The 20,177-nt window shown below is 45.7% G+C and overlaps 2 protein-coding genes across 6 annotated transcripts in view; one reads left to right on the top strand and one right to left on the bottom strand.

The window, feature by feature from the left end:
* On the bottom strand, positions 1–12,235 carry trmt1 (tRNA methyltransferase 1). Its single transcript, XM_046373789.1, has 16 exons — positions 12,072–12,235; positions 10,503–10,904; positions 9,862–10,051; positions 8,764–8,951; positions 8,137–8,252; positions 6,611–6,723; positions 5,006–5,154; positions 4,514–4,597; positions 3,817–3,886; positions 3,057–3,191; positions 2,841–2,926; positions 2,318–2,426; positions 2,053–2,129; positions 1,555–1,674; positions 949–1,063; positions 1–219 (listed from the first exon to the last, which is right to left on the bottom strand). The coding sequence occupies exons 2-16, from the start codon at positions 10,889–10,891 to the stop codon at positions 142–144; spliced, it is 2,019 nt and encodes a 672-aa protein (XP_046229745.1). The 5' UTR covers positions 10,892–10,904; positions 12,072–12,235; the 3' UTR covers positions 1–141.
* Positions 12,198–20,177, top strand: part of nacc1b (nucleus accumbens associated 1, BEN and BTB (POZ) domain containing b) — a 17,837-nt gene continuing 9,857 nt past the window's right edge. For 2 of the 5 annotated variants that reach the window (XM_046373802.1, XM_046373811.1), the window contains exon 1: positions 15,195–15,554. In XM_046373802.1, the coding sequence (XP_046229758.1) occupies positions 15,427–15,554 (128 nt within the window). In that variant the 5' untranslated portion in view covers positions 15,195–15,426. The other 3 variants (XM_046373835.1, XM_046373826.1, XM_046373820.1) reach the window with 3 other exon arrangements.

Here is a 20,177-nt window from a genome sequence, read left to right on the forward strand (position 1 = left end):
CAGCACGAGGACTTTATTGGACTGAAACACTTTCTTTAATAAAAAAAAAAAAAAAATCTTAAAACAAAAAGGATCCAACATAAAACTGAATAACTGACATGTTCCCCACCCAAATACTGAGTGCAGCCACTCATTCTCACTTTATCCCTCCATTTTCTCCTCTTCTGTCGGCTCTGAGTCGTGGGAGTAGCAGCATTTGTCTCCATAGGTGCAAATTCCCTGTAAAAAGACAACATAAATAACAAAACTCAGAGGCAGGTGGACCCTGATGTTGCCTCAGTCTCTTTACAAGTGTACTGTAACTCTGAGCAAACCTAAATGCTACACTATTTATTTATTTCAAACAATTTTCCACCTACTTTTCATCACTGATATATAAAACAATGTTGATTCAGCCTACAGCCAGTTCTTAAAAGTGGCTCTCAACACTGCAGCAGGTAGGCAGCGAGGACTTCTGAATTATTCATAAATCGTTAATGAGCTTTGGTGTCATTAGCATTCGTGTTAAGAAGACTGAATCATTTCAGGTTTAAAAGGCAAAGACACATTGTTCAAGTGCTGATGGGCTGTTCCAGGACAACAAAAAGAGAGTCGGGTTGGCTGTTTCTCAGAAGAAACGAAAAACACACACACACACACACGCAGGTTGTTATTTCCAAGAAAGCAGCCGTTGTCACACAGGAGGAAATGTGTCAAATGTTTAGCAGGAGCTGCCATGAATTAGTAAAGAGCTGCACCAACAGAACCTTCATCGGGAGAAAGGAAAGAGACGACAGAGTGCCGCTCAGTCTGCTTGACTGACGGGTGAAGCTTAGGCAGAGCAGTAACACACTACACACTGGAGGTGTGTAGTGTGTTACTGCTCTGTCGTCATGCTCAGCAGGCTCCCACGCGTCACACGTCTTTTCACGTCCCTTCGTGCCGTTTCCTGTCTGTGGGTGAACTGACCTGCCTGAACTTCTTGCAGGGGAAGTCTTTCAGCTGAGACGAGTCTGTGATCTGGTTCTTCCTCTTGTTCTGGCACTTTTTCCTCTTGTCCTGCAGGTCAGTGGAAATGCCACCTCTGGGGAAGGAGGGGGAGGGAGGGGGGGAGGAAAGGTTGGAAAAACAAATAAGATGAAGGTAGACAGGAGTTAAAAACAAGAGGAATGAAGATAGTAAAGCAGAATGGAAGATATTTGATTTGTACTTGGGCTCAACCGTTTGTCTAATTTCACCTTAACATCTAAACTGTGTTTTGGCGTTCTTGTTTAATGAGCAATCAATAATTGTAATTGTTACTTATTGTCAATGAATTGATGAATTTGTTCTTGAAAGTAACTGCAGTAATTCTTAGCAGATTTAAAAATGCAGAGAAAAGTCTTTCCTTCATCACAGTGTCAGAAACATTTCCAGAGTTGCAGCTCAAGTTCCTCTTTAACACATTTAACAAAATACTGCCTTTGCTAAGACCATCTGCAAAACCGTGGCTGCTGTGTGTGTGTGTGTGTGTGTGTGTGTGTGTGTGTGTGTTGTGGGAGCGTGTTGTGGGAGCTTGCACGCTGTGTTAGTTACCCTGCTTTGGCACGAGCTTTGGGTCCCCAGAAGGCCTGAGGATTCTCCTGGAAGCGGGTCAGGTGGCGTTTACGGGACTGAGGGTTGGCGTCCTCCCTCACGGTGAAACAGGCTTCTAAGCTACACACATACACACACACGTAAACACACTTTGAGGTTACACCAAATGTGTTTTTGTGAGAAAAGTTAAGTGTAAATGAACTGTCCTGCAGTTTAAGACCATCATTAATGCAACTGAACCCTCAACCTGCCGTTGCTGACCAACTGAAACAGCTTGAACATTTTTAGCTTTCACTTCTAAAAGCAGCATTTTAAAGAGAGGAGGAAATTAATGCACCTTTTATAAAATTATCTTCACAATCCAGTTAATTTGGAAGACCGGTCTAAAAATCAGATGAGTGGATTTTAAACTTCTGAGAGAGCCTGAGTATCAATCACTTGATGCTGGGATCCTGCTGACAAACTGCTTTGACTGTCACGTCTTCCTTGTGGTCTCACCTGGGCTCCGTGGACAGGATCCTGAAGGCGGGACTCGTCTCTGACAGCTTCTCCCTCTTGACGGGATTGGTCTTCTCCTGTGGCCAATGAACCAATCACATCACAAGCGTGTAAGGTAAACGACGTGTCATGTTTTACTTCTTGTTTTTAGCTCTGTCACTGTCTCATCGTCACATTCTTGCAGCAAAACGTTGAACGTTTAAATGTATTACAAGTTAGATAGCGTGTGGGAGTTTGTCCTCATCTTATGAGGTCACTAATTTACCCAGCATCGCATGATGTCCCAGAGGACTGCAGGAGGAGCGTCCGTCTTGATGGCGTTCTTGCAGGCGTGAGAGAGGGAAACCCTGTGGCCAGCATGAAGGAGAGCAGACCTGCAGAGGGAATTTAACCCATAAGGTGGGGCAGAAACACATTTAATTTACAAACGTTGCTCTTCGGGAAGAAAAAGTGAAAAAACACAATTTTTGTTAAAAAAAGGAAAGATGTTGGCAGTCACTAGGAGTAGCTTGTTAGCCTTTTTAGCCAAACTTTAAAGCTGCATTTTGGTCACTTGACGGCAGCAGAACAAGCTGAACATGAACATGAAAGTATTCCCATTGAATATCTGAATTTCTGAGAGCCATAAAGAGCTAAAACAAAAGGCTAAAAGAGTCTAAAAGGCACCCCAGAACGTAGAGTGTTTGCAGAGCTGTCTGGTAAATCTGCGAGTTTATCGCCACATATCACAAAGTGCACTATAGTCCTGATACACTGCATGGTGTGTGTGTGTGTGTGTGTGTGTGTACCTGAACTGCAGCAGGGGTGGAGTGTTGCAGTGCATCGTGCTGCTCAGACTGTCCACAGTGTAATAAAGAGGAACGTCCTCCAACTCCTGAAACAAACGGAACATCACGGGTGAGAAAGTGTTGCTCTTGCGGCAGGAAGCGGTCACTGCCACACAATGTGAAGTCACCCGACGCAGCACAGGGCAACACAGCGCATATAAAAAGGAAAAGGAGTACCTCAGTCATCATGCTCAACATGCCCTCGATGCGTTTGGACGTCCCAAATCGGGACGGGTTCCCCGACACGGCGGACAGAACCTTCTGGACGAACGACAGGTCGTGGATGGGCTCGGCCCACAGAGGACCACCCAGCTGCAGGAGAAGGACAGACGCAGGCTGTTTGAGCACTGACAGCTGACAAACTGACTGTTTGAGCACTGACAGCTGACAAACAAGCAGAGACGTTGTGACACAGCAGCGCCCGTCAATAAATTGTCATTATCATTATCTACACTCCCAATACATCTGGTATTAATACTGCTGCTATGCATCTCTGCTTGTGTGCTCCTTCTCTTACGCCACCCCCCCCCCCTCCTCCTCCCCCTTCCTCTCTCTCTCTCTCTCTCTCTCTCAACCAGTCAAGGCAGATGGCCGCCCATCTTGAGCCAGGGTCTGCTCTGAGGTTTCTGCCTTCTAAAAGGCAGATTTTCCTCGCCACTGTCGCCAAGTGCTCGCTCAAGGGGGAATGTTGGGTTCTCTATATTACAATTTAATTCAAGAGTTTGTTTTTGTTGTGAATTGGCGCTATATAAATAAACTGAAGTGAACTGAAATGAGGCAAAACATGAAAGTCGATGTAAAGGTGGTGAATAAATTTACAGACTGGGAAAATCCACCAAACAAAATCCAATCTAAGGACGTCCTGTGTGAGTAACTGAATGCAGAAGAGAAACAAGCTGAGACAGTGTGTTACTTCGTGTGTGTGTGTGTGTCCAACCTGATGTCTCTGTCCACAGTGCTCACACTCTGGTCCGACTGGGGGTCCGGTGGCTGGAGAATACTTCATGCTGAAATCACATTCATCACATTCACTTTTCACACTGACTTTGTACAAACAAACGAGTGAAGAGGAGGAGAAGTAAACATGAAGTTTTACAGACCAACAGGTAACTCACTGATTGGACAGTTTTGGTGATTGTAAATTGGACCCAAATCAAATTGCGTTCATTGAAGTTCTTTGGAGTCACAAAGAAGTAAGTGACTGATTATAACAACAGATGCTAACGGTACAAAATGCTACACGGCATCGTGGACAGCACGGACTCAGTCGACTGTTACTGCAGGATGGCTGTCAGTCGGATGAATTTATTTGGGTTTTAGCTTGTTTTGTCCTGGTCTCTGAGAGGAAATGCTCCTGAAACAGCTGCTCCAAACAGCCTCAGAGTCCGGACGGGTGCAGAAGATGATGCTCACAGTCTGTGGCGCCGACATGCTACACATGTGGCGTGCTGACGGTGAATGTCGTTCACCTTGCAGGCGTGTGTTAAAAACCAAAGTGCTGGACTAACTGAGATTCTGACCTGCTGATGGCGCTAGACTGAAGGTTCATCAAAGTGATTAAAGTCCATTCAAAGAAACCGACCCCACAAACATCTTGAGATTTCCCTCTAAAAGTTCAGATGTTCAGGTCTTACTGTTTTCCATTGGCTGTCCTCCTGCCCATCCTCTGAAGGTGAAAAGACCCGCAGCCGACACAGTTGTAGACCAGAGCCTGTTTACTGCAACACAAGACGGGAGACACGAGCTGCGAGATAAGTGAGACTTCACCTGTGTGTTGTTGTTCTGTGTGTGTGTATTTAATCACCTTCTAGCATAAATGTACCCGATGGAGTTACCTTTCACTTCCACTGGAGCACGTCTGCATGTGCAAACACACTGTGCATGTATCTGCAGGGCTGTTCATAAAATAATCACAACATTTCAAACGTTCCCACAGTTCTAATATTTTTCTTTCATTTCTCCATCTCGCCGAGTTCTGCTGCTGCCATTATTTTTAGCATTTGTTGCTGCTGCAGTGACCCAGTTTCAGTTCATTTAACTTTCATCGTATATCAGCTTTTGTCAGAAGACGGTACAGTATACGTGTGTGTGTGTGTGTGTGTGTGTGTGTGTGTGAGAGAGAGCACCTGGCGGAGTTTTTCACTGTGGCCTGTCCTGTGAAGACACGTACAAAGACCCTGATGTAGAAGTCGGCGCTGATGGCCAGCAGGGGCTGGATGTATCGCTGGTGCACCCCCGCCCTCTGGTCCAAACTGTGGAGGATGATGCGAAGAGCCTGCAGGGGCAAAGAAAACAAAGAGAAAAGCACAACGTTCTTCTTTTTTTCTTGTGGGAAGAAAAACCACACAGAAATTTTTAATGGAGACGCAAAGACAAGTCAAATTGTTGGGTTTGTGAGTCACTCTCACTGCACTGCTTCCTCCTTCCAGCTGTTTAAATGAAATAAATTTAGCAAGAACAGAAACAAAAATGTTTACACACATGCATGCGTAGATGTAGAAAATTAAATTTAAAAAAGTGATCTGCCTCACTGATGAAGCAACTTGTAAAAGCAGCACGTGACCAGAGCGACTGACGGCTGCTGCTCCCTGTACGCTTCGCTGTAGGCTCCTCTGGCTGTAGCCACCGTTAGCTCGTTAGCCGTGGAGCTACTGGCCCTGTAGCTGACTGGACTGGGCCTGGTCACCGCAGCAGAGGGGGAAGTGATTTTGGAAGGACAAACCAAGACAGTTTTTGGTGAGTTTTGTTTTGTTTATGTCTTGTTTGAATTGAGCACGATTATTCAGCTAAAGAAGGAAGCTTGATTTCAGTAGTCGAGCAACATTTGGGAAATTCGAACAAATCTACCATCCACTGTGCAGCAGTGCTGACTGCCACAGAAACTCCTGATGCATTACTGTCTCTCAGTTTATCCTCCCAAACCACAGAAATCACTCAGTTGTCATATGATTAAATCATCTTTCAGATTATTCTCACGGAAAAAGCTTTTGCTTTGCGAACAAATATTTTTATGCAGTAGCTTTAAGCTCGTTTGTCTTCGCTTTGGGGCCCTGGCTCAGTGCTCTTTGCTGTGGGTATCTTCATCAGTCATTTCTGGACACAGAATCAGTTTTAAATGTCACAGGAAGTGATAAAACAAGAAGGAGCCGCAAGCAAAGACACGGAGGCGACAGACTGCACATGTCCGACTCCTCAGCAAGGTGAAAAACTTCACTGCTGTTGTGTGGGAAAACCACTTGGCCTGCGCTCAGTGTGAAAAAAGGCCAATTATTGACTGACTTCCTTATTAAACATCAGCTGCTCTTCTCTTATGTTTCTGACTAAAGTAGCTGCTGAGTTCTGGGCTAACAAACCACGCCTGCTCTGACTAACAGTAACACTCAGCGTCGCCAAGTCAACCAGGACTGAAACCTCAAGGATTTCATCTTTAAAGACGCCAGGAGCAGCAAAATGTCGTCAGCTCGTAAGGTTTTTCACTGAGTGAGTATAGAAATACAAACGCTCACACACACAGGACAACCCAGTTCACCAACTTGTAGCCTCAGGCCACAATCCATAGCAACATGTTCCTGTCAGAGCCACACACACACATCCTGTAATGCACTCATTCACCAAGGATTAAGACATCATGAGTGGAAATACAGTGACGTGTCTGTGCAAGCACTTAATGTGTACTTTGTACATATGTGCGTGTGTGTATGTGTGTGTGTGCGCACACTCTGTATCCTCACCATCTCATGACAGTATTTGGCTTTGATGGAGACTGAACCGTATTTGCTGTAGCAGGTCTCTCCACTGTTTCCTGCCATCACTGCCATGTCTGTACATGTTATACACAACAGACCTGAAACACACAAACACACCGAATGAGTCACAAAAGAGAAGAGCATGAAACAGAGGAGACTATCTGTAAAATGTGGAATGCAGTACAATGAAGTGACTCGTGGTTTAACCTTCTGGTTGCACCACACTGGTGGAGGTTTTCAGATCAGGGCGGGTCAGATAGCGGATCAGATAGCGGGTTGGATAGCGTCCCATTCACTCGTCAAATCTGAACAGTTTTCACCTTTCTGTCCCATAATGCAGCCTCAAACGGGATAAAAGCAAACAAGACTTACTTCACAAACAATATCTGACCTACTTCTGATCCAGCCGTCAGGCTCATTTTATGCCAATTGTTGAAGTGTCATGAAAAATAAAACGTGGTTTCCTTCGCCCAGTGAAAGCAAATTAAGGTGAAAAAGCGTCAACCAAATCCACTAGAAAAAAAGGAGAGTGAAAGAAGACTTCCAGGCTTGGACTGTTATTGGGCAAAGTGATGCCAATTCCTCCAAAAGCAACCAACAATATCTGAGGGCACCACACACGGGTCACAAGTTACAGGTGAGATTATTTTTGATACGTTTCCTTTCCAGTTTTACTACTGACCTCAGTAAACTGCACGCGGACCAATAGCAAGCAGCAAATAATCTACTTAGAACGAGTCCAGTGCTCTCTGGAGGCAGTTTTTCATTTTCAGTCTGATGTTGTTTCACTACAGGATTGCTCTGATTGATCACGTATTTAATTTGGCCAAACAGAGGGAGTCTACAGGACTCTGAGCTGAGCTCTGAGCTCCACGTCTCCGCATTTCTCAAAATTCTGTTTGTGCTCATTTCCCTGGAGCCGCAAGCTGTTTATGTTTCACTCTTCTTCCTTTTCCTCCCTCATCTTCTCTTCCTTCTCTCTTTTCAGGCTCCTCTGCTGGTTTAGTGCATCCTTATCTTCTCTCGCTTATGCCTTACAGTCCACATGTGTCTGTGTTTTTGTCACCAGAATTTGTATGTATTGCGACTGTTTTGCTCCTCGCGTGGCCTGTCGTCTTCCAGGTTACCGCAGTGAAGAGGAGGTCGAATGGCTCAGCTGCTGCTCAGCGACACCTGAAGCTGCTCAGGTGGCCTCCTCCATCCACATTCTTAACATGTTTTGTTATCTACGCGTATCAGAAATGCTGTCACTGTAATCTGAGTATCCTGCGGTTCTGATCTCTGCTGCTGCAGGCTTAACGTCACGATGGTCCATTAAAAGCATTTCAACCTGCGCAGCTACTGCAAAGCTCCTGTCCCGTTTATTATAATATTGATGAAATATGATTTGAAATCCTCTTTTCCATGACTGCAAAACGATAATTCACTGTCAGTCTGAATGAAACCCAGAACAGACCCAGAGACAGAAGGATGAAAAGCAGAAGAGCTGACTGAAGGACTGAGCTACTCGCCTCCCTCACTGACGGCCTGCACGGCGGCATCCAGGAAGGTGGCAGGACTGCCGTAAGGATCCAGATCGATTACATCATAACGCTCCTTCTTCCCCCGCATCTCGTACATCAGCATGCTGGAGGAAAATAAAGAGAGCGGAGTGAAAGGAAACGTTAGAAAAACCCACATCCATGACCAATGACAGGGCTGCTAAGACAGAAGATAATTTTAAAAAGGAGCAAAGAGGGATGGAGAAAAGAGAGGCGTGGAAACAAGATGAGTCAAAGCCCATTAAAAACCAAGAGCAGATTAGTTCAAAGAAGAAAGGCTGAAGAGGATGCGAGAAGAGAGGCATGAAGACAAGCAAGCCAAAGTGAAAAGAGGAGAGCGAAACGACCGAAAGCAAAGGGGCCAAAAGAGTTCATCAGAAGAAACAAAAGCAAAGAGATGAGAACAGCAGCAGAGGAATGAACAGAGCAAGCGGTCAAAGGTGAAGCCTGGAGACGAATGAAGACGAGAGAAGCACTGGTTAACAGCAAGAGGCGGAGGAACAAACGGAAAGCAAATCGGTGAGGCAGAGAGATAACAGGGGCAGAGGCAGACCGGCAGCAAACAAGCGCTTCCCTGAACGTGCCGCGTAATCGTACCTGGCGTCCTTGCAGCTGGCCTGGAGCAGGTGGCTGACTCCGTTGTACTCAGCGTTCCTGGCGATCAGCGCCGCCGCCTTGGTGGAGAAGTCGTTGGCGGTGACGCTCTGCAGGCCCGGGACTTCCAGAGCGAAACGCACGGAGCGCAGACCGGACGCCGCCAGACCCTCCAGCACACGAAGACCGCGCTGAAACAGAACGGTTGAGGAAACAACCTTTTAGGCCACTTGGGGGCAGCAGAAACAAGCACAATACTGACATGTCTATACAGTAAGGTGCTAAACTGACAAGCCAGTTTAGCCAGTTACAATATGGAGAACTTTACTTTACACATCCAGGAGGCACTGAACAGCTGTATATGTAAGTATAATATTCACTTTCCTTCAAGCTCTGTTTTGGTCTCTACCAACCAAAAATTTCTACCTCTTCAGCCACTAAACAATAAACAATATCCTCACAATATCCACGTGCCAGCCAAGAATTTTGTCATTCTGCCAGACAACACTGTGTTTTTACTTCTCACAGCAACAGGAATTCAACTCCAGCTGTAGCCACAGAAAATGTAACTGAAGCTGTAGACTTTCCACTCTGAAGTTCACTTTTACATCTTTTATAATCTTTGGCTAAAGTACTCAGAAAATGGCCAATCGGATCCTCCCGTCCAGAATCAAACTGGAATCATGAAAAAGCTGAACATCTGTTGCTTCTGTCAGTGCACAGCAGGATAAAAGTTGGGTCTTTGCTGACATCTAATGTCACCAGGTCGACATAATGGAAAAAAAACTGATTCAATTAATTCTCCACCACCAGAGTGTGAAATTAGTTGGTGCAACATTAACATAAGTCATTTCAGTTATTTATAGCGTGGAAAACCCCACCGGGACTCCAACCACTAGCCCTGACAGTGTCAGAGCGTTGCTCCAAGCTACACTCATGGCCTCAGCAAAAAACAGAACAACAATCTTCATTCAAACTGCACAAGCTGCACACATATATTTCTAAATAGATCAATAAAGACGCTCAGTGGGGATTCTCGTTGGAACAAAACTGTAGCAGCGAGATCCTTCACAATTACAGGGTGAAATCAGCCCAGCTTACCTCACATTTCTCCCCCACTGTTGCAGTTACAGCTGGCTCCTCCGCTCCGTTTTTGTCCTCCGTCTGCACGTCCGTCTCGTTGGCCTCCTCTGAGAGGGAGACCACCACCCTGTCTTTGTCTCCAGGGACCACCACCTTCACCCCACGCTGAGCCAGCACGTCTCTGGCAAACTCTGTGATCACAGCACATCTGGGAAGGTAAAAATATTGATTATATATATATACATATATATATATAAACATGTACTTTATGTATCATAACGAGGTAAATAACAGAGCATATTAAATATTCATGACACTCACTTTCATCTAAATATAACTTGCACAAGATGAGAAATATTGTGCTGATCCATCTGTGGTTTAAAATCTGCAGAAGTTCAGTTCAGCAGAACTTTGAAATCATAAATTTAGTGCACTATACATAATTGGCAAGCATATGAGGCCTAATCCTATGGTAAATAAAAAAAAAAAAACAAAAAAAACAAACAAACATCGTGATTCATGCCAAACTGATGATCGGCTCAAACGTCTCCTTACTGTACTGAATCACTGAATTAATCTCTGGAGGCTCGTGTCTGTAGTGTAAAGTAATTATGTGTCTTCAAGGTAAAAATCCAAAGCAGCGCAGTGTTTATGCTCACGTCAAATCTCTGTTAAACTCCTGGACTGGGTTGTAAAACACCTCGTTAGCACTGGGAAACAAGATGGCTGCCTTGCCCTCCTTAACCACCGTCTCCCCAGGCAACAGTCCCCCAGCAGACGTCCTCTCCTTGCCTGCTGCGGTGTCGGTGGCTGCCGAGCTCGTAGCTTCAGCTGAAGGCTCGGCGGGTGCAGGAGGAGGTTTGCTGGTGGGAATCTCGGGGTCCTGAGGAGCTTTTAGGGGTTCCATGGATTTCAGGCCCCTACTGGCAGCAGCAGCAGCAGCAATGCCTAAGCTCCAATGAAACGTCTGACTGGCAGAATGAGTCCAGGAAGGATGCAGATGATGGGAGATGACGCAGGGGGAAAGCCGAGCCGTCCACAGCAGCATAAAGTTACACCCTCTGGAAAAATAAAACAGAAATAACTTAATGCTGCATATCGTTTTGAGTGCTTCACGTTTGTTTAAGGTACACAACAAATTATGAGAAGGACGTCCCTGTTTATAATTCTGTGGCTCTGACAGCACTATGAGCAGGATGGACAAACAGCGTAATGACAACACTGTCCTCCATACATGTGGCACCTCTGCGTCGCAGTTTCTTCTGGTTACTTGTAAGCCAAAATATACACCAACACTGATACACTGAAATCAAGCGATAAGGTCATCCTTGTTAATGTCGGGTCAGACCGGATCATGTGGGGTAGGATAACCCTGCTCAGCACTATGGTGACCATGTGACCTGCGGTTAACAGAGAAACATCAAAGTGATCATCACATCAGCTCTCCTCTGCTTCCTTAGCCATTAATCTGAGGCTTCATCCGCCTGGCCACATGGTGTGAATGCAGCCCATGTGTCCAAGGCTCCACCTGAGGGGTCAAACGTCAGCATGCTGAGTGTGGCTGCATGAGGCGAGCTCAGAAAACTCATTTCTTATTCACTGAGTTTCATGCAGTCGTGTTTATCGCACAGGTTCATATCACAATGACGATGAAGATATGATTGGCTTATTCTAACGATTTAAATCTGACCATAGCAGCTGCTCCTGAAGCCTACACGTCATCTTTACGTCGCTTTAAACAGTCCCAAATCCCCGATTCACACCGACAACACGCAGAAAAGCAGCGATTCTTCACATCTGAGAGGCGGGGACCAGGAAACACATAACATGCAGTGATTCTTTATCAAAGTTACTGTTGATTCCGAGCAAATCATCACAACTGAGAGATCCTACTTTGCATTTTGCTCAAAGAAATGCCCAAAATTACTTACGGGTGACCAAAACTGTTAAATTATTCGGCAACTCTTAAAAATGAATTAAAAATGAAAGAGTCGTTTCAGCAGTAGAGCAAAGCAGGGATGAATTCGGTGCCTTTAGCTTCATGTCTCTCAACAGAAAAACAGTCAGTCAACATGTCAGACTGGCTGCCATTACGGTGTTTGCTATTGTGGTTAAACGAGGGTAAACATGAGCTGTTAAACGAGTCGAAAACATCAAGCATAAGGTCACTTCATAGCAGCAGTTAGCCGCTTTAATGCTAATCTTAGCCTCGTAGACTTTGAGTTTACCTGCGACACGCCCTCCTGGTGGACACCGCTTTCTTAAATTGCCAGGGGTTTAACTGTAAAAGCGACACGGGTGGCCGCACGGTAACTGTTCCCTCACTGCGCTAAGGCTCGGTGTGTGAGCTTCGCTCTCACGTTAGCGCATGGAAGCGGCCATGTTTGGAGCGCCTCTACGGAAAGCCCGGCGGCCCAAAAAAGAGAAGAAGCGCTAGCGCCGCCAGAGTCAGAGAGCCGAGTAACGTCAGGGAAGCGGTGTAATGTAAGGACAAGAGGGAGAGGGTCGATCCGTCAGCCGCTGCACACACTCTGGCCTACTTTTCCCCCCGCAGTGAACATGTGAGCAGACTGGAAAACACATCAGTCCGCGTTCATGAATAATCTAATTTAATCTCACCGCGTCTGAAGTTGGTGATGCATTCTAATGGAAATGCTAAACATAGCCTATGGATTAACCAAAAATACAACAGACCCGTGATGTGAGGACATGAAAACTGCCTCGGAGGAAATAAGGTCGGTGCTGAGCCGTGGACAGTTAGAAGTGAATTCAGGCCGCTGTGTCATGAGTGCGATGCTCTTTAAGGACTGTGTGTAAGACAGGCTGTGTTGCTCACAGTTTGCAGGTTTGAAAAGAAGAAAAGGCGAAACTTGCACTGACAAGTATGAAATACAAGCAGTTCGACGTTCAGAATCAGGATCAGGATTGGCTTTGTTGCCATGTAAGTGAAGAGGTTTCACATTACTGGGAATTTGTCTTGGTGATTGGTTCATATGTACAGCGTAAGAACGAGTAACATATAATAATAGAAAAATAGAGTAAGGTGAAACAAAACAAAATAAGATAAGTAAAATAAACATGGTTCTGGAGGTAGTACAGAGTGGAAGTAGTGCAAGTAGGTGCAAATGATCAGCAGGTGGATCATGACATGAGCATAGATCAGTGTGCTCCAGAGTACCTGAAATTTACCAGAAAATTAAAATATAAAAAAACCCCCAAATAATTAAAACGAGTTTTGTTTTTTTAAATAGAATTATAATTGAGGATGGTGGGGTGTGTGAGTGATGGGGAGCCCTGCTGGTAGATGAATATTTCCTGTGTAGTATTACTACTTCTACACTGTCAGAGTACTTGCACTGAAACGCAAGTGTTTAACAGCTGCTGTCATATCATCCACCATCACTCTGTTTTTGGTTTTTTATTTCCTTGTTTCCACCGAGTTGAGTTCCCACAACACGGATGACTGTGGATGGGAGCGGGAGTGTGTGTGTGTGTGAGGGGGGGAGAGGAGAAGCCCCCCCTCTACTGTATGCCTGTACGCACCGGAGCCTGAACATCTGGATGGGGGCGCTGTGACAATAAATGCCCAGAAGAGCGTGGCGCTATACATCTGACACAGGAGAATTATAGAGTTAATAGTATTTGGTATGACAGGGAGAGAGAGCGCGGAGCGCAGTGCCGTGCCTGAATGCAGTCTCATCCTGTTTAGTATTCACTGTGCGCAGCGCCTGGAGGCCCCGGAGGGCTCACCTGCCCGGAGTCTAGACGCACTGTCACACACGTTAAGACAGCGGGATCGAAGCGGAGGCCCCCTGCGCGGCGGCGTCGGTCAGGAGAGACTCGCTTCCACCACCCGAGGGAGAACACACTCCGGTGAGTAGTGGTGAATGGGTTTGAGTGGGTGGACTGGTGGGTGGGGCTCAGACAGTCGGGTCGGCTGGGGACGCTGCCTGTCTACCTGCCTGCCTGCCTGCCTGCCTGCCGCGGCGCGGGGGCTCCAGTCTGTGATCAAAATGTAATCCCGTTACTTCTGTTTCTGAGACCTCTTTCGTTACTTTAGATATTCCAGGCAAACGAAATCGTTATATCAACACACAATTGCTAAATAAATAAATTTAAAAAAATGATACAAAATGACCCGAGGAGGATCGATTTCAGTTATGTCGCCCTTTGTTTTGACTGGATGAATAAACTTTTCAGTTCTTGTCCGCGTGCCAAGTTATTTTTAGTAGCCAATGTTGAGGAAAACAAAGTAAAGGTGTGGAGGTGAGCCAGTCATACGGTTTAAAGGGTTTGGTGTCAAAGGTAAGTATTTAATGAGATCTGCTGTGATAACCTGCCAGGTAAACTCACCTTCTGCTTTGGTTTAAGGTACCTGGCCTCATCACCAGGCACGTGCATCTTTGCATCGTTTGAACATTAAACGAACACGTTGGCGGGTTTAAATGAATAATTTCCGTTTGGCCTATGAATCAGCCCCGTTGACATGTTCATATTTGTCATCCATGATCGCAACGTATAAATAAGGCGCGTGGTCAATTCACAGGCAAAAGTGATGAGACGAGGCCTCCTCGTCTACCTGTCTGTCTGTCTACCTGTCTGTCTGTCTGGCCGATCGGTAGCTCTGCGATCTGTCTGCAACCCCTGGGAGAGTTAAAAAAAATCCCCGCTCTGCTCCTCTGCGTCCCCCCTCCTCCCCCCTCCTCCTCCTCCTCGATGGCTCTGCGCTCATCTCTTCTCCTGCATGTGTGTGTGTGTGTGTGCCCAGTCGCGCGCGCGCACGCACGTGAAAGTATGTACGTGTGTATGCACGGACTGTGTGCGTGCTCTCCGGCTGCTGGTTCACAGCATACAGTCACAATGAATGGCTGCCTGTAGCGAGGCGGAGGGAGACACTAGACTGCTTATTCTGAGCTGGTCCTCCATTGAAACACTTTTCCAGCGGAATACAGCCGAGGGGGTGAGTTGAGCGCGGCGGGTCACCGAGGACAACGGTTCGGACTCGGCCCGGCGAGGCGAGGCGGTTCGTCCGAGCTCCGAACTGTATGCGTGTGTGTGTGAGTGTGTGTGAGTGAGTGTGAGTGATGGTGGGTGTCTTCGTGAATTCGGATGGGTGAATTTGGATGGAGCTTTGCTGTATGGTCTGCGGCGCTGTGCTGAAGTGTTGAGGGGGGTGAAGCTATTGTTGTTTTATTGTTTTGTTAGGGGATGGGATGGTAAAGTTGTGCTGGCTACTATGGGGGATGGGCTCATGGGGACAGACCAAACTTTAACCACTTCACCGGCTTCACTCACTCGTCGCCGCGGGCTGCCTCCCCTCTCTCCCCCTCCCTCCCTCCCTCCCCTTTCCGTCGGTGGGTGAGTGACTTAATGGATCCTCCGCTCTTCTTTCTCTCACATTCCTGAACTTTCTCATAAAGTACTTGGTGTTTGGGGCAGCAGATTTTCTTCTCAGAATCACGCTGCGTTTGAAAACCGCAGGCAGTCACTGATTCGCCCAGTATCACGATGTCCTGTCGGTAAACGGGTTAAGATTTTACAGCCAGCCCCCTGCTTTCCTTTCCCCTCCTCTCTCCTCTCGCCATGCCGGATCCATCCGTCTGTCTCGCCCACAGTTGCAGCGCATTTGTGTCCCGGGATGACCTGTTGATGTCGGGTAAAGATGGAGTGCCAGTATCGCCCTCCCGTGTAGACCCCTTTCTGCTCTCTGGGTAAAAAAAAAATAATAATAAAAAAGAAGAAAAGAAATAACGTTAACGCAGAAATATTGAGCCAAGTGACTGTAGCTCGTGTGGCTTCTCGAGTTACCGACGGAGATTTAAGAGTTAATAAATAATTTATTCGCTGTGATATATCATAAGCGACATTTTGGAGGGGAACAACGCGTGTCTGTCCCGTATCGGTAGCTGCCATTCGGCCGGAGGAGGAGGAGGGAACTCGGTCTAAACGGACATCGCACCGCGCTGGCACGGAAAGAAGGGAGACGGGCAGGACGCTTAACTGCTGAATATTTTATCCCCCCTCGAGTATTTTGTGGCAGATTTCGTGTTCCCGGTTCCTCGGACGACAAATGTGTGTGCGTGCTGGGGGAGGGAGTTGAAACCGGGGGTAAGCATTCAAAATAAAATTTAAAAAAAAAGAAGAGCTTTCTCTTTTTGTCCCTTTTCCGCTTGCCGCCCGCTCCCTCCCTCCCCTGAACGCACGCACGCACGCACACACCGGCCCGGGCCAGCCGAGGACTCCCAAATCCTACCGGGCATCGAGGCTGGCACACGGCGGGGTACCGAGAGCTCTCTGGCCAGCCTGTCTGCCCCGCTGCCCCGCTGCTGGTGGGCTCCTTCCCCCTGTCGAGGCGTCTGTCGGCGAGACATCGGCTCTGCTCGGACTTCCATGTGAGATTAACTGATGTATAATTGATGTGTATAAATAACATTCCGTTTTTGAAGTTTCAGCTCTAGTCGTGCTCGGGGGAGGCTACACTTCCAGCCGTATTTTGGTGCCCGTCTAGCAGCGAGTGTCGTTAAATTCAGCGTTTTCAGCCCTAAACGTCCTGAAACTAAAGGCCACACGAGGCTGGGTGTTATTACATGTGATTTAAACGCGTCTTTGTGCATTAAATGTATGGGTGAAGTGGTTTACTAATGCTAGCCTTAGCTTTAGCTTGCTACTTGCTAACAGGCCACCTTTAACCTCCCTAAACCAGGAAACTGAATATGATAAGTTGGTGATTGATGTTGATATCACGGGCTTGTGTTCGTATCGATTCAAATAGTTGCCTGGATTGATTCTGTGCAGGCGATGCTGATTGCAGTGATCAAGTTACTCCTTTTATAATTTGGCATTGGAGTGTTAGCTGGAGCATGTGTTCAGTCTGCATGAAGTAAACCAGAGTTTGTCACACTGGGGATGAATTTGAGAAGTTGTGGAGGGCACACACACACACACACACACTCACACACACACACACACAGTTTAGCATTAAGTCTGAGCATATAATGGGGCTCATGGGGGACGGCAGGGCAAGGGTCAAGTGGTGTGAATTAACTCCCCTTTATGTTTCCTGGAAGTTGTTGTGACCTCTCTGACCTGAGAGGAGGGAAAAGTGGCTGGTAGGATGTCCTTGGATGACATCTCAATGCTCCACAGTGTGTTGAAAGCCAGTCCGGCATGCAGCTCGCCGCTCAGCAAAGAAAGTCTGCTTTAATTGCCTCTGCTTAAGCAATTTCAAGTTTTAACACAAATAACGGCGTCTTATAATGAATATCAGCCTAAGAACAGAATTGTGTGTGTTGATACTTTGTGTTTTCGCTTTGATTATTGAGGGGAGTTGTCTTAGCAACTGCCTGCTTGTTATTCATAATGACTGCACAGATTTACACCTGGAAACAAACAGATGCATTGACTGTTGGTTGCGTTGAGGCTCTGTGGGGACGCTTGTCCGTTCGAATCGCTCGCTCCAGGCCAGGTGAAGTGCGGCTGTCGGGCAGAGCACAGTGTGGATCGAGTTTTCCCAGCCACTTCACGGGTCACAAGCAGCAAGTTTTAATCTTAATCCTGCTGCTCTATCAGCAAACTGAAAGTTCTGCAACCCGTGTTGATAAGACAGAAACCCACAGTGCCATTAAGATCATGATATACTAATTAAAGTAGGAGTAATGTATGTAAACAAATCCTGGATAAGGCACAGCGTGCTCGGAGAAAATATCACCCTGAGCCTCTTGAGCTGAATAATAATTACGTTAATGTAATGCATATTGATTTCTTTGCATCGACATAAGCTGCAAAGGAGCAATAATGTGTAAAGGCACAGCGGCCAGCAAAGACTGACCAAGTTGTCTCAAAACATTATCGACTTCAGAGAATAAATTTAGAAAACAGCACTCAGGTGCTGATAGTGTTTTAATGTTTTATAGATATTCAGATCAAATTGTACAAAGTGCTCCCAAATCCAGTAAGCAGACTTCAGTCTTAATTGTTTTTTGTTTTGTTTTTTTCAGAATGTGTCTGCCCAATTAATTAAGCATAATCAAATTTTAATGGCAGTTTATGCAATTAATACACATACTAATATTGCCTGCTGACGTTGGAAACACCCAGACATGCTGATACCCGCCGTTGCTAATTTAACCCTGACTGAGAACATTTGAAAATGAAGTGAAAACACTTTGAATGGAGCACTGGGATTTTAACGAGTCATGCTTTACTGCTCTTCCTCCCAGCCCGCTGCCCCACACACTATCCTCATATCTGTCAAAGTTAAGCAGTTGCTATAAACATAAAACTTAATTATGATGAAATGCTGATGGCCCTGTAGTCTCAGCGCTGCCCTTATGTGGGCGTTGGACAGGAGCTCAGGACTGCTTCAGCACGCCTTTGTTCCCCCCCCCAACCTTTCAACCAGGGAAGGTTTGCTGAGCGTGCATGCTACAGCACCCTGTTTCACCTTCACACCTGGAAGTTTCCCTTTGCAACTGCTATCTTTTATTGTTGACTGGGGAGCGGCTCCGCTGAAGGAGAGGAGCATTTCTTTTGCCCCATGTGCCACCAGCTTGTAGGATTAAATGCTTTTTAGTGTAAATTTTTTTACTTGAAGAGCCTTGCTGGGGAGCAGCTGGATGTTAGCTGGTGAAGGAGTGGAGGACCAGCCTCTCGTGTGTGAGTGCGTGTGTGTGTTTCTCATAGATGTATATGGTGAAGACATTTTTGTCCCCAGGCTATTTCCAAGCTTCCTCTCAGTAAGTTGTTTTGATGAATGTTTTTTATATCATGTGAGGACGGTTGTGCTGAGTGGATTGTGTTTACACTTTTTCAAGCTAACATTCAAGATGGACCCAGTTAAAGTCCTTCTCTGTGCCTCTTAACGCTATGACCCAGAGCGAGAAGTCGCCCAGTTCCTCAGACTGACACTTTGCAAAAGCCAGTCAGTTAAGTTTAACAGATGTGATACCCTGCGATGCACAGCTTCTTGTTTTCACTGCGTTCGTGATGATTCGCGCTGCGATTTCCTACGAGGGAATGAATTTCAGGGCCTGTAAGCTCCAATCAGTCTGCATTTCTGCGTTCGCTTAAGCCTCAAGCACAGTGCTGGGCAGTACATCAGGATTTCTTAGGCAGCATTTATCGTTGAACTGTAAAATACATATCCATTACTAACCCGGGTTTCCATCGTAATGGTGAAATTTGAGATGTAAGCTTTTTTTTTTTTACACTTTTTTTTTCAACTAAATGCTCCAGCAGCACAAAGCTAAATCGACAGGGAATACACACATTACATAATGAAAGTGCAAATACAATTTTTTTTTTCCCCAAATCATTTCATATACTGAGCCATTAGTTCATGTACATGAATCTTAATACTGTGCTGAAATAATTAGTCGATTAATCAATTCATCATTCACTGCACTTTCTTGGAAATGACAAGGTTGACATGATGACCAAGTTGAATCGGTTGACGGACTGATAATTGACAAAAATAATTACAATCAATTGTTTTAAGTTGTTTCTTGAACATAAATGTTGGCTTGAGCCTCGTTTGGGAGGATTTTCAGGTTTTTTTTTTATTACTTCATGTCATTACAGACTGAATCCCTTTGGGTTTTTTGGTTGTTCACACAAAACATTCATGTGGAAGTCAACACCTGGAGTTTATATTGGACATTGTCTTCAGAGTAAGCAATCAATCATAAGACTATAAGATAATGGATTATTAATTAATAATGGAGATCATCAGTTGCAGGCGAGTGGTGCAGCAGTGAAGCAGCTTCCTGTATGTACAGCTGATGATCGTTTCTTTTTCTGTAGACCAGAGCTGTTTTGCTGAGAAACAGTTTGACAAGTGTTGCTTATATTATATTCTATACTGTTTATGTTTTGCCAGCGAACCCTTATCGACACGCTCACAGTTTGTGTTTCTTGTGACTTTTTTCTTGTCTCAGTTCAGTCAGCTGGATGGCAAAAGTCGGTCACCTCGAAACACGAAATTTCTGTGGGCGAACCCTTTTAAAGTGGCTGCTGCGTCAGTGTCAGGGATGGACATCGTGAGGATTTTACTGATGCAGCTTATCTTTGATACCCTTATTGACTCTATTCTCCATTATTTGGGGAGAAAAATTTAAGACATGACATAAAAAATATGTGGAAAGATTCAGCAGTTAGTTTATGATTATTATTATCATTATTATTATTATTATTATTATTAATATAGATGTATTTTGCAGGAACAAATTGTTATCTGTGTTTAAGGGAGGAGCGATTGCCTCAAATGTCTGGTTCAACAAATGTTTGGTTTTGATGTGCCTTAATGCTGCAGTGTGCCAGAGTCCTTCTGACAAGGC

The sequence above is a fragment of the Scatophagus argus genome, chromosome 2, assembly GCF_020382885.2.
Source record: "Scatophagus argus isolate fScaArg1 chromosome 2, fScaArg1.pri, whole genome shotgun sequence".
NCBI lineage: Eukaryota > Metazoa > Chordata > Actinopteri > Scatophagidae > Scatophagus > Scatophagus argus.

Coding starts and splice junctions, on each gene's coding strand:
- trmt1 (XM_046373789.1), bottom strand. CDS start 10,891: ATGCTGCTGTGGACGGCTCGGCTTTCCCCCTGCGTCATCTCCCATCAT. Junction 8,253..8,763: donor GCCAGCTGCAAGGACGCCAG/GTACGATTACGC, acceptor ATTTTCCTCCAG/CATGCTGATGTACGAGATGC. Junction 1,064..1,554: donor AAAGCTCGTGCCAAAGCAGG/GTAACTAACACA, acceptor CTCCTTCCCCAG/AGGTGGCATTTCCACTGACC.